Source organism: Bison bison, unplaced genomic scaffold (assembly GCF_000754665.1).
Source record: "Bison bison bison isolate TAMUID 2011002044 unplaced genomic scaffold, Bison_UMD1.0 scf7180017847259, whole genome shotgun sequence".
NCBI lineage: Eukaryota > Metazoa > Chordata > Mammalia > Artiodactyla > Bovidae > Bison > Bison bison.
This window is the reverse complement of record NW_011477832.1, coordinates 51,272-63,187: the sequence shown is the minus strand read 5'-3', so window position 1 is coordinate 63,187 and position 11,916 is coordinate 51,272. Positions and strand designations below refer to the sequence as shown.

The following is an 11,916-nucleotide window of genomic DNA, read 5'->3' as shown; positions in this document are numbered from 1 at the left end:
CTTCACATCAAGTGGCCAAAGTATTGGAGTTTCAGTTTCAGCATTAGTCCTTCCAATGAATATTCAGGTTGATTTCCTTTAAAATTGACTGGTTTTTCCTCCTTGCAGTCTAAGAGACTCTCAAGAGTCTTCTCCAACACCACAATTCAAAATCATCAGTTCTTCAGCCCTCAGACTTCTTTATCTGACTCTCACATCCATACATGACTACTGGAAAAACCATAGCTTTGACTGTATGGACTGTTGTTGGCAAAGTGATGTCTCTACTCTTTAACATGCTGTCTAGGTTTGTCAAAACTTTCTTTCCAAGGAGCAAGTATCCTTTAATTTCAAGGCCACAGTCACCATCTGCAGTGATTTTGGAGCTCAATAAAATGAAACCTGTGAATCTAGTTTCCAGGAATTTGTCATTTCCAGCTCTATCACCTTGTTGCGATCCTATAAACTGCACACTTACAAAGTGGAATACGATGCTATTAGACAAGCAGCATCCATGTAGAAGCTGATACCTTCATGTGTTGGACAAGGACTGCTGCTTCTGGATCGCTGTACGGAGGGGAAGCATTGGGTCTGTAAATACGGAAGACCACATCCCCTCTCACTCCACAGAAGGCGAGTATAGCCCAGGTGAAATGTGCCTGCCAGACAGAGTGGTCTTAGAGGCTAAGAAAGATTCCTGATGGGAAATGTTAGGTTCTGTCAAAGTCCCCTGTTATTATGACCCCAATGTGCTTCAGGGTCCTGTCTCCAGATCATTCTGAGAAGGGAAGAAAGACCAACAATCTCATCCCTGCAACCTGATGGTTTCCACCTCACCCCTCCAAGCTCGCCTGTGAATTCCTGTGCTCCTATCCTCAGTTTCTGCTGGCCTGACAGTTACTCTCATATTTCAAACCTTCTTGTACTTCTCTGCTTTGGCCCTGAATTCAGTCCAGGGGAAGATGAATGCTTGATTCCACCAGAGATATTCTCCATGGGCCAACCAATCCCACACCCTGACCCTGTGAGATCTCACAGTCTGTAGTGATTGGCCAGTGTGATCGGGGAAGAAAACCACTCATGCTTTGTGAGGCAACTTTTCTGTGCCAACCCCTGTCATGGGGCTCTCAGGGACCACAGAAGCAGAAGGTCAAAGGACCATGTTGCTCATTCAAGGAGATGTTGAAGATTCAGAAGCTCATTGGTGTCTGAGCTGCAGAAAGTGGCTGATGCAGCCTCCGATAGTGCCTGAAATAGTGAAAGGTGTTGCTATTGGCTCTCAGGAGGGAGCATGTAAGGGGTGGTCTATATAGACCCCAGTCGGCACCCTGACGCCTCCTCACAGGACTGTGACCTTGAGGACGTGGGGTCAGGATGGCTCTGGGAAGACACCTCTCCCTACGGGGACTCTGTGTCCTCCTCCTCGGCACAGTGGTGGGTGGTCAAGGTAAGAGCTGGCCCTCTGTCCTGGGTTCACAACAGGGAGTGGACGCCTTGATGAAGGGAAAGGTGTCTGGACTTGTGGAACCTAGCCTCAGTGTTTTTGACCAAAAAGGAACCACAGTGACTGAGAATACTGGTCCCTCTCCTGCGGGGGGTCCACTGGTTGTAGCAGCAGATTTTATAGAGCAGTGAGGTTTAGTCTGGACTGAGCTGGGTCAGCCTGAGTCCCTCCACTATCTCCGTTGTTCTCAGGGAGCTTCTAGAGTCTCAGTGGCTCCCAGTGTGTGGAAGATCCAGTGACTGACCTCAGCTGGGACCCTGGGCTGTTCCCACACACTCATGTGCCTGGTATGTGAGCACTGCCCCAGGGTCCCCCCATTTCCTATGTCTGTACTTCTGTAGGCTCTGTGCTTAGGTGTGTATATGTAGTGTGTCAGGGTGTGTATGTGTGTGAGGGTGAGTGAGGGTGTGTGTGAGGGTGTATGTGTGTGAGAGTGTGTTTGTGAGGGTGTGTTTGTGTGTGAGGATGCATGTGTGCATGTGAGAGAGACAGAGAGAGAGTGTGAGGGTGCGTGGAGCCTGTCTGTTTGAGAGGGACAGGGCTGCTGGGCAGGGAGTGAGTCCGTTGGTCTGTGAAGCACACAGGGTCCCACAGGGCTAGGTGTCATGTCAGCTGCATGTAACCAAATCAGAGATAATTGTGCACCTGCCTGCCTCTCTCTGGCTCCTCTCCCCGTCCCCCGGGCTCCCCTCTGCTTGCTGCCGTGTCTGCCCAGCACTGGGCTCTGTGAGAGGCTCTGCCTGCTGGCTTCACCTCTTCCCATCAGGTGTCCATTGTGGAGCAGAGGAGCCAGCAGCCAGGAGAGGGGACCTCTTGTCTGTAGAGATCAGGTGATGTGCAGCCCCAGGTATATAAGTTTTCGAGTCCCTGCCCTGGTCCCTGTGACATTTCCAGATATGCTGGGGGCCTGGGATGGTCTCCCCTTCCAGGATCTGCTGTAACTCTGCAGGGAGCACTCTCTCTCCCTGGAGAGTCAAAGTTAATTATTATTATTAGCCATTGAGTCATATGTGTTCCTTATATATTTTGGATATTAACCCCTCATAAGATACATGATTTGCAAGTTCTTTTTCTCCATTCTGTGCATTGTCTTTTCATTTTGTATACTGTTTCTTCTGTTCTACAGGAGCTTTTTAGGTTGATGTTAATGTGGTCCCATTGTTTATTTTGATTTTGTTGCTTGTGCTTTAGCTGTCATACCCAAGAATTCATTGCCAATATCCACATCCAGGAGCTTTCCCCTATGTTTTCTTCTAGGAGTTTGTGGTTTCAGGTCTTAAATAGATTTATGTCTTTGATCTATTTTGAGTCTATTTTTCTGTGGTACTAAGATAGGGATCTAGTTTCATTCTTTTGCATGTAAATATCCAGTTTTCCTAACAGCATTTACTGAAAAAACCATCCTCACCTCACTGAGTATTCTTGCCTCCCTTGTCAAACATTCATTGACTGTCCATGCGTGGGTTTATTTTGGGGCTCTCAGTTCTGTTAATTGCTTGGTGTGTCTATTTTCACACCATTGCCATAATGTTTGTTTTTATGTATTTGGCTGCAGCAGGTCTTGCCTGCAGTACATGTGATATTTGATCTTTATGCAGCATGCCGTTCTTCAGTTGCAGCATGCCATTCTTCAGTTGCAGCATGCCATGCTACTTATGCCATGTGAACTCCTAGCTGTAACATGTGGCATCTGTTGCAGCATGGGCTTCTCCACCTGCAGCAGATGGGCTTCTCTCTAGTTGTGGTGCACAGGCTCGAGTGCACAGAGGGCTCAGGAGTTGTAGTGCATGGCCTTAGTTGCCCCATGACATGTGAGATCTTAGTTCCCCAACTAGGGATTGAACTCGAGACCCCTGCATTGGAAGGCAGATTCTTTTTTTTTTCCCTGAACCAAAAATAATATCTTTATATAAGCCACTAATAGATATCTAAATACAGTAAGGTTTTTAAAATGAAACCATATGTATATAATTGTATTTGTAAAGTACACTAATCAAAATCTGTACAACATTAACAGCAAATCCAAATCCATATAAGATATTCCTCTGAACTTCATGTTTCACCAAGCATCTAAAACCACCAGTCTTCTGTTCATTCTCTTGTACATTATTCTGTATCTCTACATCAGATTGGATCCCTTGATTTCATTTCATTTTCTGTGTGACATTCTCCACAGATACATATCATTGGCTGCTGCTTAGGGGGCTGAACATTCTGGGTGTCTGTTGTTGTCTGTAACACAGAGAAACTTCTCAGCCTTTCCAGACAGATTCCAACTTGTCTCTGTGCCACGGCCAAGTTCCCTGGAAGGTGGATTCTTAACCACTGGACCACCAGGGAAGTCCCCTGATGATGTGAGCATTTTAAAGTCTTTATTGGATTTGCTATAATAATGTTCCTGTTTTCTTTTTACTTTTTATTTTTTTGGCCACAAAGCATTTGGGATCTTAGCTCTCTGACCAGGGATTCAACCTGCACCCCCTGCATTAGAAGGCAAAGTCTTAACCCCTGGACCCCCAGGAAAGTCTCTCCAGCTTTATTTTGTTTGTTTTTTATTTGGTTTTGTTTTATTTTTATTTTTGCTTCACTGGGTCTTTGTTTCTTCCCACTGGCTTTCTCTAGCTGCAGAAGTCAGGACTGCCCTTCCCTGTGGTGCTCAGTCTTCTCACTGCAGTGCCTTCTCTTTTTGCGGAGCACAGACTCTAGGTACATGGGCTCTGTTACTCTGTGGAATGTGGGATCTTCTTGGGCCTAAGATAGAAACTGTGTCTCCTGTATTGGTAGGCAGATTCTTAATCACTGGACCACCAAGCAAGTCACCTCCAGTTTTGCTACTATTTTCTCTTTTTCACTTTAAAATTGCTTTGGCTATTTGAGGTTTTGTGGTTTGACACAAATTTTAAGATTTTTTCTATTTCTATGAAAAATACTATTGGAATTGCTTTGAATCTATAGATGGCTTTGGGTAGTATAGACATTTTAACAATATTAATTCTTCCAATCTATGAACATGGGCTCTCTTTCCATTTTATTAGTGTCTTCTTCAATGTCTCTCATTAGTCTTATTGATTTTTGAGTATAGTTCTTTCATCTTTTTGGTTAAATTTATTTTTAACATTTTATGGCTTCTTATACCATTTTAAAGAGATTGTTTCTTTTTTTTCCAGATGTTTCCTTGTTAGTGTGTAGAAACACAACCAATTTCTGTAGTTTGATTTTGTCTTCTGTGACTTTTTTGAATTTATTAGTTCTAACAGTTGTTCTATTGATATACTATTAGAATTTTCTATAATAATATTATGTCTTTTGGAAACGGAGAAAATTTTCTTTTTCTATTTGGATAATTTTATTTCTTTTTGCTTACTTGCTATATCTGGGACTTCCAGTACTATGTGGATTAAGATTGGTAACAGAGGACATGTTTATGTTATTCCTGATCTTAGAGGAACATTGAGTTTGATATTAACTATGGGCTTCTCACATATGATTTATATTATATTGAGAAATGTTCCTTCTATATGCAGTTTTTGAGAGTTAAAAAATTTAAGAGTGTTGAATTTTGTCAAACATCTTTTCTGCATCTATTGAGATGGTCTTATGATTTTTATCTTTCATTGTATTAATGTGGTGTATGACATTTATTGATTTACACATGTTGAACTATCTTTGCATCCTAGAGATTAATTCCACTTGCTCACAGTATATAATCTTTTTAATGTGTTGTTGAATTCCCTTGGCTAAATTTGTTATGAATTTTGGCATTTGTATTAATGGGACATTGGCTTGTAATTTTCCTTTCTTGTAGTGTTTTTGCATAGCTTTGGTATCAGGCTAATGCAGGATATGTAAAATGATTTGCAGAGTGCTCATTCCTCAATTTTTAGAAGATTGTAAAAAAAACAGATGTTTTTCTTGTATAAATATTTGATAGAAGTCACCAGTGAGCATTTCTGAATCATTTTTTCTAGATTATCCAAATTGTTGGCCTATAATTTTCCATAGGAGCCTCTTATGGTTTGTATTCTGTTGTATCAGTTTTAATGTCCCCTGTTTCTTATCCAATTTTATTTATTTGAATCTTCTCATTTATTTTCTTGATTAGTACAGCTTAAAGTTTGTCATTTTTGTTTATTTTTTTTCAAGAATGACCTCTGTTAATCTTTTCTATCACTTTCTTATATTCTATTTCATTTATTTATGCTCTAATCTTTGTTTTTTCCTTCCTTTGCTAGATTTTGGTTTACTTCATTCTTCTCTTTTAGTTCTTTGATTTGCAATATTAGGTTGTCTATTTGAGATCTTTCTTTTTTAAGTATGCATTTATCACTATAAATTTCCCTCTTATAACTGCTTTGGATGCAGTATATAGTGTTTGAATGTGTGTTTCTACTTTTGTTTATCTCAGAATATTTTTAATATGCCTTTGGATTTCTTTTTTATCATTGGCTGTTCAGGAGCTTGTTGTTGAATTTCCACATATTTGTGATTTTGCCAGTTTCCTCCTATTGTTGATTTTTTAATTTCAAATAGCTGTACTCAGAAAATATATTTGATAATATTTCTATATTTTTGAATTTGTTAAGACTTGTTTTGTTGCTTAACATGATCTATTCTGGAAAATATTCTGTGTGTATTTGAGAAGAATATGTATTCTACTGCTGGTGGATAAAATGTTCTGTATATGTCTGTTAAGTCCATTTGTTTACTAGGTTCTTCATTTCAGTACTCTGAAGTGCTTTTTTTTTTTCTAATTTTATTTTATTTTTAAACTTTACGTAATTGTATTAGTTTTGCCAAATATCAAAATGAATCCACCACAGGTATACATGTGTTCCCCATCCTGAACCCTCCTCCCTCCTCCCTCCCCATACCATCCCTCTGGGTCGTTCCAGTGCACTAGGTTCTTCAAATCTGCTGTTTCTAATTGATTATCTGTCTGAATGATGTATAATAAATTCAGGTGCTCTGACAACTCTGAGGACTTTAGCAAGCGTTGCAGGAGATGTGAAGTGGCTGTAAGGATTGTTAGTATACTCAGTATATTAACAATAGTACCCCTAGGTCCAATGGCTAGGGACCATGGCAGGCAGTGGCAGAAGTGTGCACCCAGTTGGCATTGAGGGACCAGGTACAGGTGCCCATATACACCAGGGATCAGTTATAGACACACATATGGTATGTATCACAGGCCTGCATTTATTAAAAGGTTCATCTAGGAGTGGATATCACCCAAATATACTCACCTGGATGTTGGCAGCATTCAGACCTTGGTGGACCGTTTAACTGAGAGCACCAGTCCCTTTCTGCCATGAGCTAGAGGTCTCCCTCGATTCCTTATCATGTGGGTCTCTCCATACATAGCTCACAATGTGGCAACTGGCTTCATCAAGACAGGGAGAGCAGGATAGGTCACCAGGAGAAACCAGAATTGTCTTAAAAATTAATCTCTTAAATGACATCTCATCACTTTCACCAAATTCTGTTTGTTAGACTCATGTTACTAGTTACACCCAAGCGTGGGGATTACACAAGGACATGAATACCAGATGACAGGAACAACTGGTATGATTTAGAGCTTGTTACCACAGTCCTTTGTTCCTAAGTTGGATGAGATGCTCGCTATAGACAGTGAAGGAGAGGGAGGATTCCTCCCTGGATCCCGGGCCATGAACTGCAACTGAGATGTTGGAGGAGCTGGGCCCAGTAGTCTTGGGCACATCTACAGGGAGGGCAGCATCCAGAGTCTCTGGAGGCCTGTCCTAGGTGGTGTCCCTGGAGCTGGTTCTACAGACTCGTGAGAAATTCCTGGTGCCTCCCTTCCTGCTCCAGGTTCAGTGATGGCACACTGGGAGCTTTGAGTTGGCCATGGTGGGAATGTTTATACCACAGAAGTCAACACTTTCTATTCACAGTGATTTTTCCAGAGAATAGAGTATTCATCTTTTAATACTTACCAGCACACCACTGGTGCAAGTCTCCAAAATCTCTCCTATGTCCTGTGTCTCTCTTGCAGCTCTGGAGGTGAGGCTGAAGGATGGAGACCACTGCTGTGAGGGGAGAGTGGAAGTGAAGCACCAAGGAGAATGGGGCACAGTGGATGATCTGAACTGGAGCATGGAGGAGGCAGCTGTGGTGTGCAGACAGCTGGGATGTGGAAGTGCCACTGATGCTCCCAAGAGGGCTCATTTTGGCCCAGGGATTGGCCCCATTTGGTTTCCTTATATTTATTGCAAAGGTCCAGAGTCAGCTATCATGGAGTGTAGTTATCCTCCTGTTAAAGATCATTGCCCTGAGGGCAATTCCCATGACAAGGATGTGGGAGCAGTCTGCTCAGGTAAGCCCTGTGGTCTGGGAGGGATTCCCAGCAGAAAAAGCCCCAGTCTTATTCACAGAATAGCTATGAGAATATGGGTCACATACCGTAGAACTTACTTGAATGGTGGTCTTTATACTTAACCACTGGACTACCAGGGTGGTCTTTATACTTCATACTTGGGTGAAGATTTCAGTCACACAGTGCTTTCTTGAACATTAGGTATTCAAAGGAACATAAGGTCTGACTTGGTCCTGAGCTTTCTATAAAGAAAGCTGAGCACTGAAGAATTGATGCTTTTGAACTGTGATGTTGGAGAACACTCTTGAGAGTCCCTTGGACTGCAAGGAGATCCAACCAGTTCATCCTAAAGGAAATCAGTCCTGAATATTCATTGGAAGGACTGATGCTGAAGCTGAAGCTCCAATCTTTGGCCACCTGATGCTAAGAACTGAATCATTGGAAAAGACCTTGATGCTGGGAAAGATTGAAAGCGGATGGAGAAGGAGACAACAGAGGATGAGATGGTTGGATGGCATCACTGACTCAATGGACGTGAGTTTGAGTAAACTCCAGGAGTTGGTGATGAACAGGGAGGCCTGGCATGCATTCAGTCCACGGGGGTCTCAAAGAGTCGGACACGACTGAGTGACTCAACTGAACTGAACTGACCCTGGACAGAAAGTCTCCAGATCCATAGTCACTGGTCCCTCCAGTCTCTGTGATGTGTCTCATAGGAGGCAGGGAGGTGAGCTCAAATGTTTCATACATGTATAACTGTCAGGTTGGACCTTGATTAATTAGTTTCATTATGGTAGCTTTTTGTATTCTTTCATGACATTGTCAGACAAGTGCAGCTACAGGATGGTATATAGGAGAGAAGTAGGCAAACAAAGTGTATTATACTCACTGGTCCTAGAGAGACAGAGACCATAAGATGGGTACATGGGAGAGGGACCAATAGACCAGGATCCACCTAGCAGTGGGAACCCAACATGGGGTGTAAATACCCATGGAGAAGTGACAATACTGGGGGTCAGGGTGGAGATATACTAGGAAAAGGGAGGTTTCATGGGTGTGTTTGAATATCACTAGGTCACAGGGGAGGGCCAGAAGCGGGGTTTGTGGCAGGGGCTAATCTCCTTACACAGGTGCACCTGTTCGCCTGGGTGGGGAGGTCATCTCCTATTTGTGGGGTTGTTGAGGCTGCAGGAAAACCTAAAGTTTTAAATTTACAGCACTGAAGTCGGAGCAAACCTAAAGCGCAGTGAGGGTAAGAAGCATGAAATGACACATAAAAAGGGCTCAATCCTGACTGTATGTATTTCACCTATACTAAGGTTAAAACTAGAATGTGATTGGGTGGTCACAGTGTTTGCCAGAGATGTTCCCAGTTTTTATCAGAATGTTTGATGAATTCTTCAGGACATTAATCCCAGCAGCATAGCTTGAATTGAGGAAGATATTATCAGACATTACAACAAGTTTCCTAAAATATGTGGTTGGATCTTAGGAAAGGGTCACTCAACATGATGATATGGTTTAAAGGTTCACCCTAAGGACATCTGCAGTAGGTCCCTAGCAGCCACAGCCAATCAGCTCTCTGTGTTTTGTTGGGGAAAATAACTGGAAGATTATCTTTTCCAATCTCATCTTTAGCAGATCTTTGATGATTTTCTTGAGGTCCCAAAGAAAACACTTCTTTCCTTTTTTACAAGTACTATATTGAGGTATGACTGACATACAAAAAGCAATATGTAGTTAGTACAACTTAATGAGTGGGGTGATCAGTATACATCTGTGAAATCCCGACCACAGTCTATGCCACATATCTGTTGATCTCCTCAAAGGTTCTCCTTCACTCTCTTTATTACAATATTATTATTAAAATAATTATTTTAAGGGATGTTTGAATTTCAGTTAGGAGTTATTGTTTTAAGAAAACATGTCTTTTGGCATTTCCAATTGTTCAATCGGTAAGTCATGTACGAATCTTTGCAATATTATGAGTTGCATCACACCAGGCTTCCCTGTCCTTCACTATCTCCAAGAATTTGCTCAAATTCACGTTCATTGTGTTGATGATGCTATCCAGCCACCTAATTCTCTGCCACCCCCTTCTCCTTCTGCCCTCAATCTTTCCCAGCATCAGAGTCTTTCCCAATAAGTCACTCTTCCAGTAACATTCCTTAATGTCATAATGTCTTAATTATGGTTCGAATTGCAGATGAACTTGTGAAACCTTACAGGAGGCCCTACCTTTTGATGAATCAGCATCTAAATTAAAAGGGAATGTGTTTTCTTGAAACTTTGTGTGATTTTGGTACTTCTAATATTATCATATTTAGAAAATTGGTGTCTTGATATTAATTCCAGTTGGGACACAGTTAATAAAAAACAGATTGGGTGTGCTCTGGCATTTAAAATTTGACTGTGGTTTGTACTCCCTGATTGGTGGCAGCAGTGGTTTAGTCTCCAAGTTCTTTCTGACTCTTTGTCACCCCATGGCCTCTAACCTGCCAGGCTTCTCTGTCCATGGGATTTTCCAGGCAAGAACACTGGAGTGGATTGCCATTCCATCCTCAACCCAGGAATCAAACCTGAGTCTCCTGCACTACAGGCAGATTCTTACCATCTGAACCACCAGGGAAGTCCTATTTACCATTGCTCTAACCTAGGTTCTCAAGCTTTTATGAACACTTGCAGTTTTCTTCTATTAATCTTTGTCACCCGATTCCTGCTACTGCTGTCTCTTTTCTATATTTTCAGGAAATGTTTTATTGATATGAAGGTAAGTCAAATTGGTGGTGATGCAGCAGAGATAATATTAGAATAGCAGACCTTTTCATTATTTTAGTTGAAATTGAACTTTTGGAGTTTATTCCTCTCAATTATAAGTGTCAGGTATGTATGAGAAATTTCAGCACCTGTAGGTGTGATCACTCACCTAGAGCCAGACATCCTGGAATGTGAAGTCAAGTGGGCCTTAGAAAGCATCACTACAAACAAAGCTAGTGGAGGTGATGCAACTCCAGTTGAACTATTCAAATCCTGAAAGATGATGCTGTGAAAGTGCTGCACTCAATATGCCAGCAAACTTGGAAGACTCAGCAGTGGCCACAGGACTGGAAAAGGTCAGCTTTCATTCCAATCCCAAAGAAAAGTAATGCCAAAGAATGCTCAAACTACCACACAATTGCACTATCTCACACGCTAGTAAAGTAATGCTCAAAATCTTCCAAGCCAGGCTTCAGCAATATGTGAACCATGAACTTCCAGATGTTCAAGCTGGGTTTAGAAAAGGCAGAGGAACCAGAGATCAAACTGCCAACACCTGCTGGATCATCGAAAAAGCAAGAGAGTTTCAGAAAAACATCTATTTCTGCTTTATTGACTATGCCAAAGCCTTTGACTGTGTGGATCACAATAAACTGTGGAAAATTCTGAAAGAGATGGGAATACCAGACCACATGACCTGCCTCTTGAGAAACCTATATGCAGGTCAGGAGGCAACAGTTAGAACTGGACATGGGGCGGGGGGGAGGAGCTAAGATGGCGGAGGAGTAGGACAGGGAGAACACTTTCTCCTCCACAAATTCATCAAAAGAACATTTAAATGCCAAGTAAATTCCACAAAACAACTTCTGAATGCCGGCAGAGGACATCAGGCACCCAGAAAAGCAACCCAAGTCTTCAAAAGGAGTTTTAGGGCAAGACATACCAAGCAAATTCTCCAGCAGCAAGGAACACAGCCCTAGGCTCCAAGATACAGACAGCCCAGAATCACCCCAAAACCATAGACATCCCATAACTCATTACTGGACACTTCATTGCACTCCAGAGAGAAGAAATACAGCTCCACCCACCAGAACATTGACACAAGCTTCCCTAACCAAGAAACCTTGACAAGCCTCCTGTACAAACCCACATAGAGTAAGTAAATGCTACAATAAAGAGAACTCCACAAACTGCCAGAATACAAAAAGGACACCCCAAAATCAGCAATTTAAACAAGATGAAGAGACAGAGGAATACGCAGCAGATAAAGGAACAGGATAAATGCCCACCAAACCAAACAAAAGAGGAAGAGATAGGGAATCTACCTGATAAAGAATTCCAA

At 42.0% G+C, this 11,916-nt stretch overlaps 1 protein-coding gene across 1 annotated transcript in view; it reads left to right on the top strand.

Annotated features, from left to right (window-relative positions):
- The first annotated feature begins 1,353 nt into the window (after nt 1-1,353).
- Nucleotides 1,354-11,916, top strand: part of LOC104990296 (antigen WC1.1-like) — a 43,376-nt gene continuing 32,813 nt past the window's right edge. The window contains 2 exon segments of the mRNA XM_010842305.1: nt 1,354-1,426; nt 7,497-7,817. Of these exon segments, the coding sequence (XP_010840607.1) occupies nt 1,354-1,426; nt 7,497-7,817 (394 nt within the window).